The sequence below is a fragment of the Heptranchias perlo genome, chromosome 24 (assembly GCF_035084215.1).
Source record: "Heptranchias perlo isolate sHepPer1 chromosome 24, sHepPer1.hap1, whole genome shotgun sequence".
Taxonomy (NCBI): Eukaryota; Metazoa; Chordata; class Chondrichthyes; order Hexanchiformes; family Hexanchidae; genus Heptranchias; species Heptranchias perlo.
Window position 1 is genome coordinate 37270560 of NC_090348.1, and position 26410 is coordinate 37296969.

The 26410-nt window shown below is 42.5% G+C and overlaps 1 protein-coding gene across 3 annotated transcripts in view; it reads right to left on the reverse strand.

The window, feature by feature from the left end:
• Window positions 1-26410, reverse strand: part of sfmbt2 (Scm like with four mbt domains 2) — a 180145-nt gene that overhangs the window by 62166 nt on the left and 91569 nt on the right. For all 3 annotated transcript variants that reach the window (XM_068005104.1, XM_068005106.1, XM_068005105.1), the window contains exons 7-10: window positions 24728-24825; window positions 5000-5101; window positions 4336-4483; window positions 2274-2356 (exon numbers count right to left, since the gene is read on the reverse strand). In XM_068005104.1, coding sequence (XP_067861205.1) covers window positions 2274-2356; window positions 4336-4483; window positions 5000-5101; window positions 24728-24825 — 431 coding nt within the window. The remainder of the gene's footprint in view (window positions 1-2273; window positions 2357-4335; window positions 4484-4999; window positions 5102-24727; window positions 24826-26410) is intronic.

Consider the following 26410-nt stretch of genomic DNA (forward strand, 5'->3'; position numbering starts at 1 on the left):
GTTATTAACCTGACAAATACAGTATTCCATCATTTTTGTCCCCCTAAAAAAGGTTTAGTTTCTTTATTTATTCGATCACTCATGACTAGATAGCTCTTCATTTTTTGTCTATACTATAGCACACAAAGTATGAAGCTAACATCGCTATAATAATCTACGAACTGTTCTTCAACTTTTGCTCATGCAAGTTAGTAAATCTTTGCTCTGACAGTTGCCAGTGTTAGTTTAAGTGTGGTGGTAACAAAGCAAATGATGAGTTTCTGGTATATTCCATAGACTTGCATTTGGGAGACAATATAATTGGATTAATCAGATCATTACCTAAGTAACTAATGTTAAATTAGATCTTAAACAAAGCTCGATTCAGATTTTTTTTCTAATACACACTACAAAGGAGAAAAAAATTATCCACTCCAAATTTGATCCAGAATTGTGGGAAATTAATAATTGTGCTGGATAATATTTTTGTATTGTGTTTCACTTGGTTCAGCTGGTAATGCCTTTGGGTCAGAAGGTTGTGGGTTCAAACTTCAAACCAGAGTAAATAATCCAGGCTCCAATGCAGTATTGATGTAGTGATGCATTCTTGGAGCTGCTGTCCTTTGAAAGACATTATAGTGGTTCAGGTGGCAGTTAAAGATCCCATGGTGAGATTTGAAGAACACTGGGGAGTATTTTTGCTCTGCTTAACCAATGTCATCAAAATAAAAAACAAATAAACTCGACATTCTTCTCATTATTGTTTATGGAACATGCTGTTGTCATAGAATGATTGCCTTGTTTGCCTACATAACAAATGTGGTCTCACAATAAAGGAATTCATTGTGAAAAGCCCTTTGAGACATTAAAGTTCTACATAAATGTAAGAGCACTCGATATGCTATCTAAAACATGTTGCAACTCTTCACCTTTAGGAGGCACTGCAATACTTGCATCTGCTGCAACAGGCTGCATAGGTCAGCAACACCTGGTGAAACGCAGTCTCCTCATGCACTGTTCCTCAGAAATATCTAAGAAACTAAATCGGCCTACAGACCCTGGGGTTTGGATATGGCCTTCTACGAATTGGTTGGTCCTCCCCTGGTCTTACTCCTCTCCCTTGTGTTGTGCGCTGTCTAGTTTTGCAGAGAGACAGAGTGAGAGTGTTAGTGAGAGTCTGCTACAAAGTAGAGTGCACATGCATGGGGTTTCAGTTTGTTAAGCACATGCTGAGAAAGAGAAGCATGATGGAATCAAGATGGAGAGGTGCTGAATGTAAAACATGTATGTGGAGTGTGAAGTGACAAAGGGGCCATGAGAGGGCTTGGTGATTTTGCAAAGGCTAGCAAGTGAGACAAGAATGGTGCTAATGGCTGCCATGAAGGGAGTAAGGAAGAAGTGAGTGTATGTAAGTAATAATGAGGTAGTATTGTGAGTCCTTGTGCTGGATAGTGAAGGATGTGATGGCAGGGAGGGAACTGATGAGAGTGCTGGGAGAGGGGAAAGGGACTGTTGCAATTTGTTGTTGAGAGATGGAGAAATGAAGAGCTGTACTCACCCTTGCTAATCCTGTTGATGTGCTTCCTGCACTGCATCCAGATGCTGGAGGTGATGGTTCTGGAGCTGACAATCTCAGCAATGTCTTTTCATGCCTGATGGACTTGGTGTTTTGGGATCCTCCTGCCACTGGCTAGAAATAGAACTTCCAGCAGGACCTCCAAGGAGACTTCAGAGAACCGGGGAGCCTGCCTGCAACTCATTTCTGGGCAATTTCCCTTTCCAGCAATGAAACAAAGGGAACATAACCTCACTTTAAGAGGTTCATTCTGCTTTAAAGAAGTCTCTGGCTGACCCGCCGGAAATTGTGCTGACAAAGTGGATGGGTTTCCTGTTGTTTCAGCGACTTGGGCGGAAAATACTCCAGGCCTGTTTTCTGGTACAGTACAAACTCACACCACTACCCTCCCACCCGTAGTTAAAACCTGGGCCTGTATATTTGAAAGTTAATGGGGTTTTTCAGTATTTAATGGCGTTAACTCAAAGGACTTCCAGCACAATTTCTACACTAATTTAGCAGAAAAACACAAGATTATATTTTCATTATCTGTACTTTAGTCAAAGACAGTTGATAAGATGAATGCTCTTTATAGCCCTAAATGTATTATTGCAATTAGATATTTACAGAAACTCCATTGTGTAAACCTTTTATGACCATTTGCCTGACCTCAGTGAAATGTTCTCAAATGAAAAGCTTATTGCATAACAGTGTAATTATATATGAAAGCACAACTTACATTTCTGAAGCAGTATTGAGAAGGCGCCTCTGCCCCACATTGTTTAAGATAATCAGCCCAGTCAAAGTCTAAACCAGGATAACCTGCAATATTATAAGACAAAAATATAAGCAAAAAACCACATATTATTTCCTCTCCTATCCTATCCTGATGTGCTGACTGTTGCTAGGGTACGGATGCCAGTAGTCTTCTGATACCTCACCAAGTAGCCTTTCTTGATGTTTCGTTTGACTCTAAGACAGTTAGTGATAATGGGCTATTAGCAATGGAAGGCATCACATCTGAGTTTATTCCCCAAAGACGGCCTCTGGTGCACAGGTTGGCAGGGGGGGGTGGGGGTGGGGAGAAAGGAGGGGGGCAGGTATTCCCTATTTTGGGAGCACCTGCTTTCTTAGCCTCAAAAAAGCCTGACAGTTCCTTGGCAGCTGGTACGTCAAGAGAGATGCAAATCAGTCTCTTCAGCGGCAAAAGTGGGGCTCACCTGACGGCCCAGGCTGGGACCATGGCATGGACCTCAAAAACAAAACTATTTTACAGAGATCCCCTTACAAAGGAGACTGCAGGGGGCAGCAGCCAAATCCTTCCAAGGGATGGGCTCCGATACCCACCCCAGCTCAGGCACCAAGACCACATTTTCCAGCATGAGGGGAGATGAGTGCCAAAGAGACACCTCTGGCAGGGTCAGCAGTGTGTTACTGATGTGTGTGATCCTGCCACGATTAGCAGGTTACACCCCAAGGAATTTCAGGGCCACTAAGCTTAGACAAGAAATGTTTCACACAAACATGTTTAAAGTTCTCATGAAGAGATGATATACATTTTTGTTTTGTTTACGACAAATTTTCAAATAATCCCAAAGCATTGCATATAAAGTTTTCAGAACTATACTAGTTATTAAGTTGCAGTTGAGAAATCACTCTATCTTCGTTAATTGTGAACAAATGCAAGACATTAAGCAGAAAACTAAATAGGTATAAAATAATTCTTTGCCAGCATGGAGGAACTGTGTGGACAGAATGGTCAAATTCACTACACAAACCTTTCAGTTTCCTAATATACACAGAACGATCCTACTTGTTTAAAAATGGTTCCTCACCATTTAAAGGTGAGTTATAGGTTATCTAGGCTTGTTTATTACAAGTCATAAATCACAATTCAATGTCTAGAATACCAATTATATAGATTTAGTATTCATTTATTTTGGAAATCAGTCTTTTTTGGTGATGAAAGATTTAGAGCAGGAATGAGCTGTGATTTGAAAATTCAATGATCACTTCAACAAGATATCAACTACAAATAGAAGTCTTATGGGATAGTTGCAATAGGATTCACACACTTACTTCATACAGAAAGTTTACAATCTTGTATATAAGAGGTGAATTTCTGACTCTTAGCACTTCTCGTGGGGATCCTCTTATCAGAAATCCTGGCGTATTAAATGTATTTTTCCTACCATGAATTTAAGTGACTGTAAAAGGATGCATAACATGTGCCCAAATTTCCACTATGTGCTCCCAGAGGGCAAGGCTCTTCACCAACAGCAGAAAGTAGGATGCCTATACTGTGAGGAAAATATCAAACTAATAACTCTGGGTGACTCCTGGGTCACCTCCTAGAAGCTAATCACAGTACAGGGAGTGTCATTTGCCTATCTTCTTGATGATTTGGGAATGATGGATACATCAAATGACTTTCATGAAAACAAATCTGAACAACTTGTAGAGGGATAATATTCTGGTTTATAAGATATTAAACGCAAGTTAAAAATTTAAATCAGCAAGTCATATAAAGGATTGCATTACAACTGATTCATGTAGGATGTAAATCCATGAGTTATCAAACTAACACAGATGTTCTTTAGCTCCGCTTTCATCAGTGTTTCCATGCAACAGCCAGCATTCAAATTGTAGAAACAGTACAAAGTTTAAACTGAAGTGAAAAATGATATTCTGTTAAATTATTTTTTAATTTGAAAAAGGGTTTTTTTTAAATAAAAGGAAAATTGTTTTTATCCAAAACAATGCTTCATTTAGTATTTTTAAAATTTCAAACAGATACAAACCCTTGGGTGGAGTAAGATGGACCCCATTTTTAAGGCACCACTGAACAGGCAGGATTCCTGGTGAATCAGCATGGCAAAGAACTGAGTTTTCAATAGCCTCTGGCCTCAAGTCATCAATTGTGATCATAAAATACTGATCATTGAAAACCTGTAAGAATAAGGTCAACACATGTAGCACGAATAAAGTTTTATATAGGATCCATGCAATTTGTTCAAAACTGAGAACATTTCAGAAATAATCATTCCCAATTTTCATGCACACTAATATGCAATTAGTGCATTTTTATACACAGTTTCAATGACACTCATTACAAAATGTAGTACTTTCATTTCAGGTAAAAATTATAATTGAAGGGAACCTTACTGTTGCTATTTAAAGGAGCATTTAATATTTGTTGCTAGATTACAATAAATGTTCCTTTTTTAAAATAAAATCATAACAAATGGGTTTATTCCAGAATTTAGAAATACCTGAGCTGCTAATGTTTTCTAGCAATTATCGAAGTCCTTCTAAAAAGTGTTTTTAGGGACTGGTATCATGAGTAAATCTGAATAGTAATCAATGTAAAACAAACAATGATGCAATATATCAAATGTTTTAATTCTGGAATGTATCTCCACAGGAAAATTTAATCTGTCTGACTACTGAGTCTTTGCTGCTCACCTTGGTTACTGTGGCAGGGCAGATGGAAAAGGGCTCCCTTGGGTCTACTGCCTCCAACTTCATGCCAACTGCAAAGCAGTGAGTCCTTAGATCGGGCTGGTCCTGCAATTTTTTTTAAAAAAAGAAAGTAAGTGATAATGAAGCCTAAATCTTCTACAGGAAGAAAGAGAAAGGCACATCCTGAATTCATCCTCTGGCCTCACTGGAATAAATCGGGCAAACTGCAAGTGCCAATTGGGCACCCTGACACAGCTCACTGGTCCGGGCCCTTTGAATTTCTGCCAACCTTTAAGGACGACTTGTTAGGCTGCTGTACAGCCTGAAAAAAATAGTTGGTGCTTGCTCTGATTAGTTTGAATGAATTTCCAGGAAATGAGCACAGGAACCTCATTTTAATATTGAAATGAGGCCTGCGCTCATTTCAGATGGGTGCCAGAAAGAGAAAAAAAGAGAGAACAAAAAGTTACAGAAATAGAAAGACAAATTGTTAAAAGCTTTTGTCCACGAATACTACCACAGGAATTAATTAATTCATCTTCCTGGGACAACTGTAGTTGGCACACTGCCTTTCATTTCCAGGACCCGAGGTCAGACACAAACGTCTCTCTGTTGGCTGCAATGTATCCATATAAAATGCGATTGGGCAGTCTCAAGCAAATTCCTAGTAATCTGAGAACAAATTTGCTCCTAACTCAAAGTATAATTTGTCACTAAATTGGTAATTTGACTCATCCCTCTATAAAGATGAGTGGTGTGGGAAAATGCACACTGGTAAACTTGGGGGTGTTTTTTCTGGGATTAACAGTTGAGCACACTATTGGAAGCTGTACTCTATATGTGACTTGGCATGGGAGGCTAAAAGTGGAGAAGTGTTTCATTCTCCACTACCTGCAACCCTTGATGAGGATCAAAATTCACCAATAAACATCAATACACACTAGCTCACAGCTCTGACCCATCAAGGACTTTTCTGAGAAATCATGGCCAAAAATAGAGAAGTAATCAAATTTTATTTCAGTAGCACTTCTTTATAAATAAAACTTCTTCTACCTAACTAAAGTGAAAAAGCATATGGTGTAATTACTGCTTATTAAGTTCCCAATCAATATGAAAATGCGGTCAACAAAGTAAATCAAAAGTTGAGATACATCTTGAAAGATTTTGACAAGTTGAAATTATTTTCATCGTTTATTTATCACTGAAGCATTTGGAATATTGTGTGCAATTTTGGAAGAGGGTGAAGAGGGTTCAGAGTAGAGCAACACGATGATTCTAGGACTTACGACTTTTAAGATCTATACTTGTTTTCTTTGAAGAAAAAATTGAACAGACACTCTGTGAGACTAAGAATGTGAGAATAGAATTAGAACATATGTAGGTTTGAAATCAGCAAGCTTCAGGTGAGACTTGAGTTAGAAGAAACTCCCCTCCCCGCTCATCCTATTAATCAAAGCTCCATGATGGAAAAGCAGGATATCTGGATTCACTGTTAAGAACTGGTGGTTCAACAACTTACATTTACATAGCGCTTTTAATGTAACAAAAGGTCACAAGGTGCTTCACAGGAGCATTATCAAAAAAAAATTGACATCGAGCCACATAAGGGGTTACTAGGACAGGTGACCAAAAGCTTGGACAAAGAGGTAGGTTTTAAATACAAGCACACCTTCTCTATATATAATTCCAATGAAGTTACAACCATTCTTCATTCATTTACTTTCGGTTACAGAATGCTGAATGCTTGGAGACGAGCAATAGCAATGATATTTCTGGAAAAACAGTCCATCATATTCAACTGATGATAGTGTAAGTGCAATTAAAATTGCAATGTTAGCTACACGAAAGGCTTTCTCTAGGATTACTAAGTATTAAGTTGGCTTAGGACATTAACATAGGGAATTCTTAACAGTTGCTTCCAACACAGAAAAGCTGGCAACTCCAGCTACTTCTTGTAATAAGATACTGTATATGATAATTCCTCAAGTTTTTTTTTAAATATTGGAATTTTCAGCTGTAGCCCAAGTAGTCCAAGTTAAATACTAGGCATCCTAGGATAGTGAAAAACCTACAAGTCATGAATGTCATTAACTAATAAAGAGTAAGGAACTAGAGTAAATTATTTTCATTCCAGCTGCAAAGACAGGTTTAATATATCCTACTAGCATTGGCATTAGTGCAACACTAATGTGCTGGTTCATAAAAGTATTATTTTACAAATCTCAATGTCCTTTACCGACAGAACTCAAATACAAGAACAATTCAGATTCCAGTGATCTCTTGCGCTGAGGAAACTATGAGATAGCATGCGGGAAGCATACAGCGGGTAATTCAAGACACTTCGCTAAACACTTACTAACTTAATATTATAAAAAACAGCAGTTAAACTCCTGTCCTGACACACATATAAACAAATGCACACATGGGATCACTTGTGATGATGCTCATGCTTAAAAACTAAAAAACGAGTGCATGAATAAATTTATGCCCGTTCACCCTGCTCACTTACATAAATAAAGAAATCTGTTACTCTTGCCCATCCCAGTTACACCAATAAATCAGTGCCAATCACCTACATAAATCTGTGTCCTACACTGCTCCTATTTATGCAGTAATTATTAGGACAGATGATTATAAGCAAAATGCAAAATATAAGCCATCAGATATTTACATAAACGAGTGTATCTCTCGTGGCATTGCTCATGATGATTCAGGTCGAATACACTGTTTCACAATAATAGGAGTGTTATGCCATGTAATGCACAATGATTTGTGCCCCCCTCTATCCAATAGGTTCATTTTGGTTTTACTACATGGTATTCTTGGATTTTACCAGTGCTTTGGAGATCAAATTCAGTGATTGTTAATTTTTTCATGAAAAGCATAAAGAAGTGGCCTTTATTATTATATGTTTCTTAATGCACTTAATTCACCAGAAGACAGCAGGCAACACATAGCAGATTGAAGCTAAGTGTGTGTGGTTTAGTAGTAGTGGCACAGGGTTCTGTGGTTTCGGAGCAGTTATTGGGAGGCTTTGGTATCTTTGGGAAGGGGCTTTTGGGGTACTGTGAAGGGCAAATCTATGGCCTTGGTATCACAGGGGACGAGTTGCAATATATGGTTTAATGTATAGCGTGATTCTTGGAAACTGGTAGCAGGTGGGATAGAGTTTAAGCAAGATATGGTAGTAGTGACAGCATTGCAGGGTATGACAGTAGGTGCAGATCCCAGGGTCTAAGAGCTTTAGGAGGAGGTACCAGAATCTATCAGCACTAGTGGCTGGGGAGTGTCATAAGAGGTAGAAACACTTGAAAGGGTGTTGGTGCTTGGAATACTGATGGGGGTTCTAAGGTGTTTCAGAACTGGGGGGGGGGGGGCTCAGGATCTGAGAGCACTGGGGTGCAGAGACCTGTCCTGGGATCTGGGAGCAATGAAAAAGAAAGCCAGTGTGTATGCAAGCAGCAGAATGGGTACTGGGGTCTGGCAGCATTGGGATGGAGCGATCTTGGAGCATTTGAGGAAGGTACTGGGGAGGGAGGTCCAGGATCTGTTAGATGGGGGAGGGGGGAGAAAGAGGGAGAGTCCAAAATCTGAGAGTAATGGTAAGTTGGAAGGAAGGTCCCAGCATCAGGGAACCTTGAGAAAGGAGTGTCTGAAAGCACTGAAGAGTTGCATACTTGGGTCCAGGAGCACTCAGCAGCGGGGTCCCAGAGTCCAGCAGCATTAGAGGTAGCGTGGGGAGATGCATGGTCTGGTGATATTGAGAGTGATCCTGGGGTCTGGCCGCATTGAGGAGTAGCCAGGATCTGGAATCAGTGGGGAGTGGGTCCAAGGTCTGGCAGCATTAAAGAGGGGGACTGGGATCAGGCAAGATTGAGGGTCCAGGAGAATATAAACTAGCCAACCCAATCCCCTTTGTGGTCATCAAGCATCACCTGGCTGTTTTAAGCGTGAAATGTACTGACCATATACATATTTTATAATGAACACAGCTGTAATTAATTAAAATGTTTAAAACTGAATAACAAAGGTAATATAAGTACCCATTTAACTGAAAATGTTTCAAAATTCAATTGGATTGTGTTTTTATAAACCCTCAGAAATAAGCCCTCTAAGTAATTGAAGACAAAGATGCATTTTTCACAATTACATGATTATATAACCAAGCTGCTTTTTCTGACTTTGCCTTATGGGCCTAGATTTTGCAATGGACTTTCAAAGAGGCTTCAGGCCTCCATTTCTCGCTAATTCCCAATTTCAACCCCGGGGGGGCCGGGATTCCCAGGCCTTCTGTTTTACGCCTTGTGAAAGGAGGCGAGAAGGCCCAAGACTAACAGGTAGGTGCCTACAAAAGCACAGCTTGTAGGCCCGGAGGAGCAGGAGTGCCTTCCCCAGGCCCAACAAGCCTACTTGCACCAACCCCCCACCAACGATCACGGACCCCCAACCCCAGACCCCCCCGATGGCGGACCCCTGATCGCAGATCCCCGACCCTGATCTCCCACCCGAACCCGATCCTCCCCCCGACCCCGATCAAGTAAAGACTTACCTGAAGTCGTCCTTTCCTTGGCTGGTCTCCTGTCCAACTGAGACCAGCCTGTCAATCAGCCGGGAAACCGACAAAAAAAAACGTCCTCACATCAAAATCATAAGGACGTCCGGGAAACCCGTACTAATGGGTTTCTCAACCTCAATTTGACCCCCCCCCCCCTCCCCCTTCCCGGCTCCTTTTTAAAATTGAGCCTAATATGTGCAACTAGAAATGTATAGGACAAATTCAACGGATGCTAACAGCATCCTGACTGTAGTATTGAAGTCTTGTGCAGCAGAACTAGTTGCTCGCCTAGCCCAGCTGTTTTAATAGTTATGATATTGGTATCTACCTGACAATGATTAGCCAGGTATGTCCTGTCCATAAAAAACAGAATAAATCTAACCTGGCCAATCACCGCCCTATCAGCCTCTTCTCCATCATCAGTAGTGATAAAAGGAGTCATCAATACTGCTATCAAGCAACATCTACTCACTAATAATCTGCTTACCGCTGCTCAATTCAGGTTCTGCCAGAAACACACAGTTCCAGACCTCTTCACAGCCTTGAGCTACACATGGATGCAAGAGCTGAATGCCATGAGAGATGACAGCAACTGCCCTCAACATTAATGCAGCATTCGACCAGGTATGGCACTAAGAAACCCTAACAAAACGGAGGTCAAAGGGAAAACCATCCAGTGCCTGGAGTCATACCTGGCACAAAAGGATGATAGTTGTGGCTGTTGGATGCCAAATCATTGTAGTTGCAAGAGATCACTGCATGGAACCCTCAGGAAAGAATCCTGGGCCCAACCATCTTTAGCTGCTTCATCAATGAACTTAAGTGTCATAATGGAGCTAAACACTAAGGGCCCGATATTAGGAGGGAGGCGGGTTGGCAGCGGGGGGTCGACTGGGCGCGTGGGTAACATACCCAGTGAAATCGGGGTGCTCCACACGTGATCGCAGCCTAATTGAAGGTACTTACACGTGCTTCCGGGTTTCCCATTCCAGACCTGTGCAGCAGGCGCACCCGCATCACAGGCTGTCGGCAGGAGGAGCCCTATTTAAAGGGGCAGTCCTCCAATGCTCCTCCTGCAGCAAAGAACCATTTTGGGAGCATGGAGCAGGCCACCAGAGGCAAGGCTGCTCCAAGGTTCTCTGACTCCTCACTCCAGGTGCTGCTCCATGGGATGAGGAATAGGAGGGAAATTTTTTTCCCATCTGATAGGAAGAGGTGGCCTCCCTCTGCCACCAAGAAGGCCTGGCTGGAGGTGGCCGAGGAGGTCAGCAGCAACAGCAGTGTGTGCCGAACCTGGGTCCAGTGCAGGAAGCGCTTTAATGACCTAACCAGGTCAGCCAAAGTGAGTATATTTACACATTCTCCCACACTCCGTCTTCCACATCACCTCCACCACCACACAACTCCTTCTGCACTGCCACCACAATGCTCTCGCATCACTCCTCACATCCACTCAACCTTCATCCTCACCTTGCCTGCACTTACTCACCGCCCCAGTTCCCATTTGAACACCACCATGCAACCCAATCCTCATACAACCTCATGGCTATGTCTCACACGCTACCTCCCATGCATCTCCCTCACGCTCACCTCCACCCACACCAATGCATGCAGCGGGTCACTATGCAGCCATCACTCAATCACGCCTCTCTGTGTTTTGCTTTGATAGGGAAGAGATGCCAGAATGCCCGGGAGAGGGCAAGGACCGGAGGGGGCCCGCCACACCAGGTGGTCTTAATGGACGCGGAGCAGCAGGCAGTGGAACTAAGCCGGACGCTGGAGTGCCTGTCCGTGGCGGACGCCGAAACTAGGACACACAAACGGCTGGTGACAGAAATCTAACACTCAGCACACTCATGATAGCAAATGGTCTTAGCATCACTTGGCATCTGCAGCACCTCAACATCTGTCCACATGCTTAATATTGCTTTCTGTTCTCTTGCAGGGCCATCTGTGACCGCCGTTGACCGCGGAGGGCGATTCCTCAGAGGACCTGCCTGCCTCTGAGGGTGCATAGTCACATCTGAGTCTGCCATCCACCAGCGCAGTTACACGCACCTCGGTGGGTCCCTGCCCTCACTTAGTTGGGCTTGCACATGGTGAGTCACCACGCACATGTGAGCACGAGCAGACCCTGGTGGCAGGGGCAGCCGTGAAGAGTCCGCTTCGGTGGGCGCACTCTTCTCCAGGCTCTGCTCAGCTGGACTCAGATGCTGAACCCTGGGGGCCAGCCGTGAAAAGGAGAGTCATCGAGGGCACCACATTGCCGAAGTGGAACAGTTACCACGCACACTCTCCACAATCGTGCAGAGGATGGAGGAGTCTAACTCCTGCACGAGTGGAATGGTGGCATAGGTACAGGAGGGTATCTCGGAGATACCGTCACAGGGACGTGAAGGCATCTCTGAGATAGTGTCGCGGGTAGGTGCAGTCTGCGATGGAGGAAAGGCTAGCCTCCATCGAGCTTCAAGCACGGCTCAACAATGAGTCGACTCAGGCCCTGACAACGGCCGTTCGGATTCAGGGTGAGCAACATTCTGCCGCCTTAAACAGGCTGACGGATACATTACATCTGGCCTTCCCAGGCTTCACACAAATCCTCCAAACTGTCGTCCAGCAGGGTGGAAGGAGTGATGTGGGCCTGGGCCAGGAGAGGGATGATGGTAGAAGGGGTCATGGAAGTGGGGACGCCACTCAAAGCGCTTCCATGTCTCACCCATTGACCCCCTCTCAACCAGTACTCGCTATGCTGCCTCCTCTCCAGGTGGCCGAGTCTGCCACTGCGCACCCAGTCGACCCCCCGCTGCCAACCCGCCTCCCTCCTAATATCGGGCCCAATATCCTAGAATTCCCTACCTACCACCATTATGGCGGCACCATCACAAGGACTGCAGCAGTTCAAGGAGAAGGCCAACCACCAGCTGCTCAGGACTACTAAGGAGGGGAATACATGCAGCCTTGTCAGTGTTGCCCACACCCCAAGAACAAAAAACCCTAAATAAAATGGTTTAAAATGCTATTTTCCTTTCAGTCAGTAGTAAAAACCTCAATTATCAGTACAACCACAGATATTGTAATGTTTCTACATCCGTGAAATGAATTTATTTCAAATTCTTGTACATTTGGCAGAATGAAGATAAACAGTAAAGTTGATGCAGTGATGTAAGAAAAAATTGAATTACGATGTTTCATCAGTTATCTCAATTTTGAAATATTGCACTGACATACAAAACCAAAAAAAAAAAATTTCAGGACTGCAGTATGTGGCAAAATAAGAAATTTTCCATAGCTCTGTAATATTTTTCTAATTCGACTGTAATCCATTTGGCATTCAAAAATCACCTCGCACGTGATAAATGGCAGATTGTAGGTTCATATATCGAAAGAACATTTAGTACTCAAATGCCATTTTTACTATCAACCCAAATCATGGGCTTCCAAAGACTGAAATTGCCCTTAGAAGACTAAATAATTATTTAATTACAAAAGTGCTATATCTTACCTACATTATGGTACATTCCGAAATGTCAACATGTTAAGCTATTTTTTAAGAATCATTCTTGTCTTAGCAAATCCGAGTGGACATTGAAAAGACACGCACTTGCCTATTCAGTATTCGTGTGTACCTTCTTTTTAGATCACAATCAATATACAAGATGTGTAAGAATGGGCGGCACTGAAGGATAAAGAAAGCTTTTAATTAATTTTATCCCAGAACTGAAATGATTTTGAAGAGTTCTAATTGCCTCATTCAAACCACTGATTTCCATTTGTTGTTGATGCATTAGTTAACCTTTTGCTTGCTAGATTTTGACAACTGATGTACTTCTAAACCCTTTGTTGTGGGTGAAGTCTTTGACAAAATCAGTTTTTCCAATCATGACATACTTAACATTACGATCATATTCCAGAAATACTGAACACGTAATCAAATACTGCACAAGGTTTGTCTAGTATAATAGCATGCTTACACCCATACGTCAACATGACACTAAATTCTTGCCAGGATGAGATCGAATGCTTGTCTTTTACTTCTACTAATCTGTGTAAGGTGGAGGCAACATTAACCCAACCAACTCTGCAGCATTCTTGTACTATATTTTATTGAAAACTCCTTCAAATGTTCAGACGGTATTTTATATACTCAATAGTTCAAGCAAAATGAGTAAACAATTTCTAAGTTGCCTATGATAACTAAAAAGTGAGCTACACATAGTTTCTAATGATTTCTTCAAAATTGATTTCTATTTAAGAAAGTAGGAAGTGTTTATTTTAAAACTTATTTTTCTGCAGTAACACCTTTTTTTCCATCTTATACAGTACTTTAGAAATGGTCTTCAAGTGACAAATATACTTCTCATCAAATATATACGACCTTCAGAACCATAATTTACACTTGGTTTATGCTGCCTTCAAGTGAGCACTAGAAAGTTTTTCTTATTCATTAGTCATGTTGCCACAAATCAATTTTGACTCTAGTTATTAACATAACATTAATGAACAATTCCTTCTGAAGTATAGCTAAATCCATGATACAGAATGCATGAACTTGAAAATTCATTACATAAACCCTTTAGAAACAATATTGCCCTCAAACTTCAATATCCACCCAGACAGTGAAATTACACACATGACATCGTCCAACTACATATCACTGGACTCAGAATAACTCTTAAGTGTCATTTTAAGCTACTTTAACCTGCTTTAAAAAAGCAAACATGAAATATGTCTTTTGCAGCATCCCAGGTTGCTGCTCAGAATAATTGGACATGGGGCAGGACCATATGTGCCTGCCTTTATTCATATGACAGGCAGTGAAGCTTATGAGGAGTGAGGACAGGCAGTGAGGCTTGATAGGAGTTTGAGATGGCCCTCATGCATTTTATTGCAAGTGATGAGTGTGAAAGCTTGTTCCCAAAATTTCCTCCATTATTTCCTCTTATTTGGTGGCCTGATTAACACTCCCTTTATGTTTTGCATGAAGTTTGTTAATGTGGAGGTGGGCACATTGTACAAGGCAGAATTATATTTGTGTTTCTTTGGGGTTAAGCTAGCTGGAGTGGCATGTTGCTGTCTCCTGGAGAAAGTGCATGATTTTGAGGTATTTAAGATGATCTTGTTGGGTGGGTAGAATTTGTCGATTACTTGTGGAGAATCTGACCCAACCTGATCAATATCCTTCACAGAGCAGATTCTGGATCTACGGTGGGAAGCTTCTCCAGGAGGTCTTTGTTGCACCAGATTCAGGACAGCCACAGTTAGATCTTCGGGAGACTGTGGGGTCGATTTTAGCACCCGCGATCGGGTGCGTTCCTGGCGGGAGGGGCTCCGAAAATCAGGGATTCCCGGGGCGGGTTGGGAGCCCGGCTCCAACCCACCCACTTCCGGGTTTCCCACAGACGCGCTGACATGCGCGCACATCCCCCGCATGTGGGACTCCCGTCGGCAATTAAAGCCGGCGGGGTGCCACTTAAAGTATTTATTTAGGTATTTCAGGTCGTTTACAGACCTGATTAAGGAGATATTTCAGGAGGGTTGGGATTTAACAAACAACTGGGACTGTTTCCCGTACTGGGGGAAACACTCCCAGTTCAAATGGACGTGTTGCAGCCATCAGCCTGAGGCAGCTGCAAAGGTCCATTTGATAGGTTTGGGAGGGGGGGCGGGGGCGGGGAGACCCTCACTCATTGCAGGAGGCCACTCTGTCACTTTGGACAAAGTTTGACCTCCACCACCCTCCTCCTAACAACCTTGCGGACCCCCTCAGATGTACATCTTCCGGATGGGGGCCGCCGTAGCTGCAGTCATGCCCTCCTCGGAGGGCGAACAGCATCACCAGCCTCGCCGGCCACGCTGTCCACCTCTGACACGCGGAGCTCCACAACACAGTGCTGTGAGACATCCATCTGCACAGCAGGAGGGAGGGCAACCGCAGAGAGAGATGCGTCGCAGAAGGCACTACCCTCGCCACAGGGTCCACAGACCAAGGCTCAGCTTCCTGGACCTCTCTAAGCAGCACTGCACACGGAGGCTCAGAGTCACTCGACATGTAGTCGTGGACATCTACAGCCTCCTTCATGCCGAGCTGCTCCCGGCTGGCCCGAGCACCATCTTCTTACCTGTCACTGTCAAAGTCACCACTGCCCTCAACAACTTCTCCTCTGCATCCTTCCAGGGTGCCACCGGGGACATCGCTGACGTCCCTCAATCGTCTGCACAAAAGAGCCCTGCAAATACACCTACACCCACTCTGCAGTGACACAATGGGTGGCATCAGTTGTGGGTCTTCATTGTGATCCTCAGGAAAGGGCATTATTTTTTTTATTTTCTTTATTCGTTCACGGGATGTGGGCATCGCTGGCGAGGCCAGCAATTATTGCCCATCCCTAATTGTCCTTGAGAAGGTGGTGGTGAGCCGCCTTCTTGAACCGCTGCAGTCCGTGTGGTGACGGTTCTCCCACAGGGCTGTTAGGAAGGGAGTTCCAGGATTTTGACCCAGCGACAATGAAGGAACGGCGATATATTTCCAAGTCGGGATGGTGTGTGACTTGGAGGGGAACGTGCAAGTGGTGTTGTTCCCATGTACCTGCTGCTCTTGTCCTTCTAGGAGGTAGAGGTCGCGGGTTTGGGAGGTGCTGTCGAAGAAGCCTTGGCGAGTTGCTGCAGTGCATCCTGTGGATGGTGCACACTGCAGCCACAGTGCGCCGGTGGTGAAGGGAGTGAATGTTTAGGGTGGTGGATGGGGTGCCAATCAAGCGGGCTGCTTTATCTTGGATGGTGTTGAGCTTCTTGAGTGTTGTTGGAGCTGCACTCATCCAGACAAGTTTAGCAAAGACGTGGCAGTAGTGGTGACATTATAATATATAATGTGAGTTGATCAGAGATTAAATATAAGTAAAAACCATGACAAACCCTCAAACACCCTTGTGCATCCCCTTCATGCTCACGACACGTTTGCCTTACGCTTCCTACTGTACATATGTGATGCATGCCCTGTGGCTGCAGCACAGGTAGTGGCAGGTTGAGTGAGGCTGACTGTGAAAGAGATGCATGAGAGGGTGAGTATGAGATAGAGCCATGAGATTGTATGAGGATTGGGTTGAGTGGTAGTGGCGGGATGAGTACTGGCGAGGTGAGTAAATGCAGGTAAGATGAGGATGAGGTTTGAGTGGGTGTGAGGGGTGATGTGACAGAGTAGTGTTGGCAGTGCAGAAGGAGATGTGGGGTGGGGGCGGTGATGTGGCACTTTGGCTGACCTACTTAGGTCATTGCAGCGCCTCCTGCACTGTATGCAGGTGCGCGATATGTTGGTGGTGCAGGTGACCTCCTCTGCCACCTCGAGCCAAGCCTTCTTGGTAGCAGAGGCAGGCCGCTTCCTCCTGCCCGCCGGGGGGAAGATCTCTGTCCTCCCCCTTCTCCTCACCCCATCCAATGATACCAGGAGTGAGACATCATTAAACCTGGGAGCAGCCTTCCCCCAGGGCTGCTTCATGCTGTATTTATTCCTATTTCTTGCAGTGTCAGTGGAGGACTGCCCCTTTATATAGAGCTCCTCCAGCTGACAGACTTTACTGTGCATGCGCAGTCCGCCCGCCGCGCAGCTCAGCAGCGGAGAACCCGGAACAAGAGGTAAGTGGATCCAATTAGCCTGCGATTGCGTTCGGGGCAGACTGATTTCACCGGGCGCGTTACCTACGCGCCCAATCGCCCTCCCACCGCGAACCTGCCGCCCTGGTAATATCGGTCCCTGTAAGTCTCTTTCCAGATTCTAGTGTTAATATATTTCTAACGTGTTCCTTTTCTCCTTCTGGCACAGTATTTTCATTCTGGCTTAGAGCTGGGACTAAAAGGGTGACTACAAGAATTTCCTTACGCATTTGATCTATAGCTAAACTTAATGCTCCCCAAGGTTGATGCGCAGTGCTTAGAGCCCAATTTTTCTCTTTTTCTTCTCAATTATTACATTGTTGAGCATATCTTCTCATATTCAATTAGCTTTGCTTGCAGGTTATACTACCCTCATAAACCAGTTGCCACTTTGATTTTCATCAACTTCATGCAGACATTGGGAAGAGCTGCCAGCTGATAAATGTTATCTGCTTCTCACCCAATAGTGAAAAATCAACAACAAAAAAACACAAAGGAGATTAATTGAATAGTTCAATTCCCATGCAGTTGATCCACAAATTTAAGAAGCTATGATTGAACATGCATCAAGAAAAAACTTTTGGGGTTTGATTTTGCAAAAAAACTGTCTCATAAAATTCAGTAGATTTGATGAAAGGGCAGAAAAATGTATGGTTACAATACTCTTAATTAAGGACTTAGGCCTTGCCTTAAATAGAGTTTCCATCCATCGAGGGCCTTAAAAAGGCCCTAAAGTGCCACAGGATTTTCTCTGACATTGACTGTTTTCAATCAATGGCCTGTATGTACTTCTTTTGAACTTCCAGTAAAGTCTGCACTGAATTTTTCATCAAGCAATTCTACATTTCTCCTCCAAAGTTAATGAGTACAAAATGTCAAAATAAATATCATATGGCAAAGTAATATTTTTCCATCATCTGTTTTTAATTAAAAATGTTTAAAAATCTACATGGTATTCTAACAAAGCCTTTGCACTTTCTAAAGTGTTAAGGAGACCTGAACCATTACTCAAATTTACAGAAAGGAGATTAACAGGACTTCTGCATAAACCAGACATTTTAGGAAGCTGTAAGATAAACTGAATGCTAATATAAGCAGTAACTGTAAACAGCTATAAATGACTAACTAAATTTAATTAGAATAGAACTGGGACCACTACTGGCTATAAAAGAATTCATAAGTGTTTTTATAAAAATAAACATCCAAAGAGGACACAATTTATGTGGTTATTTCAAATCGATAAATAAAATAGTATTCATTCTTTGCAGCTCACATCTATGTAGCAATCATTTGTCAATAGTGGGGTTTACAGCATAACTTAACATTTTTTTCCAGCATCCCACATGCAATTGCAAGCAGAACAAAATGAAACCAAAACTGGCAGAATGCCAAACTGAAAGGGCAGATTGGCACGTTGAATAGATTTTCTGCACAGGCCTCTTGTTATTACTCATTCCTAGAGATGCAAGGCAATAAAATCCATTCAGAAAACAACTGCTGCAATGGTATTCATGCTCCAGCCACATCTATAACATTTGGTGCATATTTTCAGGAGAGTTACAGTCTTTCTCACACATTAAACACATCTTGTAAGTTGAATGACTATAAATTTCTTGGAAACTTTTCCATCACATGGTTGGCAACTTGTATTTATTGATACCAAAGATGTGGCATAACTGATAACCCTGCACAGATTTAAAAAACAGTACCACCATGACACTATAGTACAGGAGGACAGGTATATTTATTCATGAAATACTCAATTACTTGAGCTTTCCAACAATGAAAACCTCAATATATTCTACATTTACCAAACTGTCCATTATTGTACATCTTTTTCACTGTTACTGGTGCAATAATCTTTTTATGTTGTGACTTTATATTCAACTAATCGAAGAAGGCCCAGGCAGCTGATAAAGTGCTTATCCCCATAAGTCCCTATAAGTACATCAAATACTTTTAGGTTAGCTTTTAAAGCATTTTTAAAATCTTACTATGTATTAATGTTCATCAATTAGCCAAAGGTGGGAAAAGGACAATGCGAATTTTCAGTTTATTTCATCAAGGTAAATTGAATATGAATTTCAAGAGTCAATTATCTTCAACGTTTGCATAAAAGGACATCTCATATGAGATGCACAAACCCAATTATTTTACTAACTTGGTTCACTGTCACAACAATTAAATGAAATATTCAGATACAGTAGGATAAGAAAAAATAGCAGATAATCAAAAGACCCCGTATTTTGACCGGGCACATTTGGTGCTGCAATATTCATAATACGGGAATTAAGATAAGTACAATACAAATAATAAAATGTAGTTCTACATACAAAGAAAGTAAAAAAATACAAATAACATAAGAGATTGTGAAACGAGGCAACATTTGAGGTAAGACTTTATCCTGCAAAATTTCTGGAGGGCAACAGAAGTGCAGATAATGGGGATTCCATTAGAATCATAGAATCATAGAAGTTTACAACATGGAAACAGGCCCTTCGGCCCAACATGTCCATGTCGCCCAGTTTATACCACTAAGCTAGTCCCAATTGCCTGCACTTGGCCCATATCCCTCTATACCCATCTTACCCATGTAACTGTCCAAATGCTTTTTAAAAGACAAAATTGTACCCGCCTCTACTACTGCCTCTGGCAGCTCGTTCCAGACACTCACCACCCTTTGACTGAAAAAATTGCCCCTCTGGACCCTTTTGTATCTCTCCCCTCTCACCTTAAATCTATGCCCCCTCGTTATAGACTCCCCTACCTTTGGGAAAAGATTTTGACTATCTACCTTATCTATACCCCTCATTATTTTATAGACTTCTATAAGATCACCCCTAAACCTCCTACTCTCCAGGGAAAAAAATCTCAGTCTATCCAACCTCTCCCTATAAGTCAAACCATCAAGTCCCGGTAGCATCCTAGTAAATCTTTTCTGCACTCTTTCTAGTTTAATAATATCCTTTCTATAATAGGGTGACCAGAACTGTACACAGTATTCCAAATGTGGCCTTACTAATGTCTTGTACAACTTCAACAAGACATCCCAACTCCTGTATTCAATGTTCTGACCAATGAAACCAAGCATGCCGAATGCCTTCTTCACCACCCTATCCACCTGTGACTCCACTTTCAAGGAGCTATGAACCTGTACTCCTAGATCTCTTTGTTCTATAACTCTCCCCAACGCCCTACCATTAACGGAGTAGGTCCTGGCCCGATTCGATCTACCAAACTGCATCACCTCACATTTATCTAAATTAAACTCCATCTGCCATTCATCGGCCCACTGGCCCAATTTATCAAGATCCCGTTGCAATCCTAGATAACCTTCTTCACTGTCCACAATGCCACCAATCTTGGTGTCATCTGCAAACTTACTAACCATGCCTCCTAAATTCTCATCCAAATCATTAATATAAATAACAAATAACAGCAGACCCAGCACCGATCCCTGAGGCACACCGCTGGTCACAGGCCTCCAGTTTGAAAAACAACCCTCTACAACCACCCTCTGTCTTCTGTCGTCAATCCAATTTTGTATCCAATTGGCTACCTCACCTTGGATCCCGTGAGATTTAACCTTATGTAACAACGTACCATGCGGTACCTTGTCAAAGGCTTTGCTAAAGTCCATGTAGACCACGTCTACTGCACAGACCTCATCTATCTTCTTGGTTACCCCTTCAAAAAACTCAATCAAATTCGTGAGACATGATTTTCCACTCACAAAACCATGCTGACTGTTCCTAATCAGTCCCTGCCTCTCCAAATGCCTGTAGATCCTGTCTCTCAGAATACCCTCTAACAACTTACCCACTACAGATGTCAGGCTCACCGGTCTGTAGTTCCCAGGCTTTTCCCTGCCGCCCTTCTTAAACAAAGGCACAACATTTGCTACCCTCCAATCTTCAGGCACCTCACCTGTAGCTGTCGATGATTCAAATATCTCTGCTAGGGGACCCGCAATTTCCTCCCTAACCTCCCATAACGTCCTGGGATACATTTCATCAGGTCCCGGAGATTTATCTACCTTGATGCGCGTTAAGACTTCCAGCACCTCCCTCTCTGTAATATGTACACTCCTCAAGACATCACTATTTATTTCCCCAAGTTCCCTAACATCCATGCCTTTCTCAACCGTAAATACCGATGTGAAATATTCATTTAGGATCTCACCCATCTCTTGTGGTTCCGTACATAGATGACCTTGTTGATCCTTAAGAGGCCCTACTCTCTCCCTAGTTACTCTTTTGCCCTTTATGTATTTGTAGAAGCTCTTTGGATTCTCCTTTGCCTTATCTGCCAAAGCAATCTCAGGTCCCCTTTTTGCCCTCCTGATTTCTCTCTTAACTCTACTCCGGCAATCACTATACTCTTCAAGGGATCCACTTGATCCCAGCTGCCTATGCAGGTCATATGCCTCCTTCTTCTTTTTGACTAGGGCCTCAATCTCCCGAGTCATCCAAGGTTCCCTACTTCTACCAGCCTTGCCCTTCACTTTATAAGGAATGTGCTTACCCTGAACCCTGGTTAACACACTTTTGAAAGCCTCCCACTTACCAGACGTCCCTTTGCCTGCCAACAGACTCTCCCAATCAACTTCTGAAAGTTCCTGTCTAATACCATCAAAATTGGCCTTTCCCCAATTTAGAATTTTAACTTTTGGGCCAGACCTATCATTCTCCATAGCTATCTTAAAACTAATGGAATTATGATCACTGGTCCCAAAGTGATCCCTCACTAACACTTGTGTCACCTGCCCTTCCTTATTTCCCAAGAGGTCGTCAAGTTTTGCCCCCTCTCGAGTCGGGCCATCCACATACTGAATGAGAAATTCCTCCTGAATACACTCAACAAATTTCTCTCCATCCAAGCCCCTAATGCTATGGCTGTCCCAGTCAATGTTGGGAAAGTTAAAGTCCCCTACTATTACCACCCTATTTTTCTTGCAGCTGTCTGTAATCTCCTTACATATTTGCTCCTCAATTTCCCGTTGACTATTTGGGGGTCTGTAGTACAATCCTATCAAAGTGATCTCTCCCTTCTTATTTTTCAGTTCTACCCATATAGACTCAGTGGGCGAACCCTCGGATATATCCCCTCTCACTACTGCCGTGATGTTCTCCCTAATCAAGAACGCAACTCCCCCTCCTCTCTTACCTCCTGCTCTATCTTTCCTATAGCATCTGTACCCTGGAACATTGAGCTGCCAGTCCTGCCCCTCCCTTAGCCATGTTTCAGTAATAGCTATAACATCCCAGTCCCATGTACCCATCCATGCCCTGAGTTCATCTGCCTTGCCCATCAGACTTCTTGCATTGAAATAAATGCAGTTTAATCTAGACTTCCCTTGGTCTTTGCCCTGCTTTCTCAGACCATCTGTCCGGTCATGTTTTGTACATTCTCCCTTACTGCCTTTTGTTTCTGTCACCACTTTACTTCCCACTGACTTCCTGCATCGGTTCCCATCCCCCAGCCACATTATTTTAAACCTTCCCCAACAGCACTAGCAAACACTCCCCCTAGGACATTGGTTCCAGTCCTGCCCAGATGCAGACTGTCCAATTTGTACTGGTCCCACCTCCCCCAGAACCGGTTCCAATGGCCCAGGAATTTGAATCCCTCCCTCTTGCACCATCTCTCAAGCCACGTATTCATCCTAGCTATCCTGTCATTCCTACTCTGACTAGCCCGTGGCACTGGTAGCAATCCTGAGATTACTACCTTTGAGGTCCTACTTTTTAGTTTAACTCCTAACTCCCTAAATTCAGCTTGTAGGACCTCATCCCGTTTTTTACCTATACCGTTGGTACCTATATGCACCACGACAACTGGCTGTTCACCCTCCCCCTCCAGAATGTCCTGCAGCCGCTCCGAGACACCCTTGACCCTTGCACCAGGGAGGCAACATACCATCCTGGAGTCTCGGTTGTGTCCGCAGAAACGCCTGTCTATTCCCCTTACAATCGTGTCCCCTATCACTATAGCTCTGCCACTCTTTTTCCTGCCCTCCTGTGCAGCAGAGCCAGCCACGGTGCCATGAACCTGGCCGCTGTCACCTTCCCCCAGTGAGCCATCTCCCCCAACAGTATCCAAAACGGTATACCTGTTTTGGAGGGAGATGACCGCAGGGGACCCCTGCACTGCCTTCCTACTCTTCCTCTGTCTGTTGGTCACCCATTCACTATCTCCCTCAGTAATTTTTATCTGTGGTGTGACCAACTCACTGAACGTGCTATCCACGACTTCCTCAGCATCGCGGATGCTCCAAAGTGAGTCCATCCGCAGCTCCAGAGCCGTCAAGCGGTCAAACAGTAGCTGCAGCTGGACACACTTCCCGCAGGTGAAGGAACCAGGGACACAGGAAGGATCCCTGAATTCCCACATCCCACAAGAGGAACATGACATGGGTCTGGGATCTCCTGCCATGACTTAACCCTTAAGTTAGCTTAACAACAACTACAATGTCAAGAAAAAAAAGGAAAGAAAAACTACTTACCAGTCAATCACTTACCTGTTGGCTGTGACTTCGTGCCTCAGAATAGAATAAAAGGTAAATTCCAGAAGACCCATGAAAAGCCTTATTTTCAAAAAGAAAAATACCCAGTCCCCTATAGTATTTAAATTATATTATTTGCACTAAAGAGGTTTTAAAAAGTATTCATAATGTGGTTGGTTTCCTGATTAGAAAGGTTATCTTTATGCCAAGCTGTTTGAGTCTGAACATTAAAATGGTGAAATTAAAATGCATAGTACTGGTCCTATACTTGTTGGCATGATAATAAATTAATTAATATTCCATTTCCTGTCAATTAAAAAGTAGGGGAGTTGTCTTTACATACAATCTACAGCACAGAAACAGGCCATTTGGCCAACTGGTCAATGCCAATGTTTATTCTCCACACAAGCCTCTTCCCGCTCTAAATTACCTCTTCCCATCCTGCTCCCATATCCCTCTGTTCCCTTCTCCCTCAATTATGTAGGTTGCCTTTTAAGTAGGAGGATGGGCTGGAGACTGGCTGTTGCGGTGTCGTATGGCCGGCACCTCCATTCTGCCTGAAAAAAGTTTTACATTTTTCAGGAAAAAAACACGTTAATGTATGCAATTGAACAGGCCAAGGTGGTTGCTTAATTTTTAAATCCCTACCCAACCGTAGCAATGTTTTATGCAAGGCTTGCACAGGCATTCCTTTTGTCCAGCGTTGCTAGGGTGAAAATGATAGCAATTATTTTGTTTGCCTGGTATTTGAATTCACCCTCCCATATTTGGGCAGACATGTTCTACACCATCCAGTTTTCTGCATTAGTGACTGTTAAGGTGCAGCACTTAGACCTAAAAACAAATTTGACCTGGCATCAAAATGATCATTTTTTATTTTTATAAGAACTTGGATTTTTTTTTTCCCCACAGGGTTAATTTGTAAAATGAAATCATTTTGAATAGACTTTTGACATTTTAAACAAGCAAATCCAAGTGCATTGGTTTATTTTTTGTAAATCTATAAGACTAAGTGAATAATTACCTTAAACACCTCCAGTGGCAATGGAAAATTTTCAGCTTCAGACAGAGCCTTTTCAAGGGCATCTTTCCATTCAGTGTCACTTTTAAGAGCACAGATTTCTGCAGAGGAACACAAAGGGAATTTACATTAACAAGCCACCATAGTCTACATGGTTTTTAAGCAATTTTAAATACTTATCCTCATTAATTCACAGCTACTAAATCCATCGCTTACCTTTTTATACTGTTCCAGGCTGACATATTTTTGAAACTAATTATTGATTTCCAATCTTAGAATGCAATTTCTGACTTTTTAAGCCTAAAATCAAGCAACTTTACTAAAACTCATGATTAAGGTTAACTTGCAGTTGAGATTATTGAGCTCTAACTTTTAACAATATAAAATTAAAAAATGAATCTCAATTTATACTAATTGGAAGCGAGAGAAGTACAATCCAAAAGCCAGTAACACGTGAAAGCAGGTCCAGATTAAACAGTACAGCATGAGGCCAATGTTCTGATTATTAAATATTATTTTGCTCTTTGATTTGCTACTTTTAAGACATGCAACACATTCCTACACTTCTATATTTTTGCATTCAAACATTTATTGAGCTCTGGTCACTCAACCAGGAAAAAATGTCTACATCTATAATAGTTTTAAAGTCTTGTGCCCAAATGGTGGGTTCAACGTTTTTCAAGGTCCTATAAATGAAAGGGCAATGTAATAAATTACAGCATTTCCAAACCCCCTGTAATTATTTTAACTCCATCATCACTCTTTAAAAAAAAATTCATTTTAGTAACCCACAACCAATCCAAGTGCACAGCAGTGATCAGTAAAATATATGAAAAGGACCGGACAGAAAAAAGTGCAATACTAAATTGGAAAATGCATACTGCTGCTTTAAAACTCAATTCTGTGGTTAATATTTTATATGAAATGTATATGTGTGCGCAGATAAAACAGGAATTGAACTTAGTTGCAACATCTTGAAAACATTTTTTTTCCATTTTTGTTTAACTTCAGCACTACTAATATCCACAATATCAACCAATGTTAGAGTCAAGCAACAACTAAACATTAAGAAACCACTTTACGAATGAAGCGATTTTTCCATAGGATAATGAAGAATATTGTTATAAGTATCACGCTTTCAGAATTAGTTACAAAGTCTTTTAAAAAAAACAATGAAAATATTATTCATTGTATTTAATGTGCAAACCTCTCTACATGAGCCTTAAAAGAAATCTTACTTTTAGTTTGTGTTTTCAGTTTACTTAAACACTTTTTGATTGCTGTTCAAAAACATGCTTTTATTTGTTTCTGTCATATTTACTAAATGGTTCCACACTTCTTATTCCCTAACCTCCAAAATAATTTTTAAAATTTATTTTCTGTCTTTATTTCTCTCCAGTCAGGACATCAATAGTCTTTTTGTCCCAATCAGCGCACGCTCGCAAACCTCCACACGCCAGCAAATTGACTGAAATCCACATCTTTACTTCCACGTCCTTGCCACAGCCTACTTCCACAATCTGCTACAATTATACATTGCACACAACACATCTCTCTCCCTCCTCCAACAGTGATTCATTCTTTGTTTCTACCACTCAATGGTCTGCATCCCTGCCCTCTAGAACTCTGCATAAATTCCTCCATCTTGCAACCTCTCCCCATTCAAAACCTTGCTCTTCAACTATG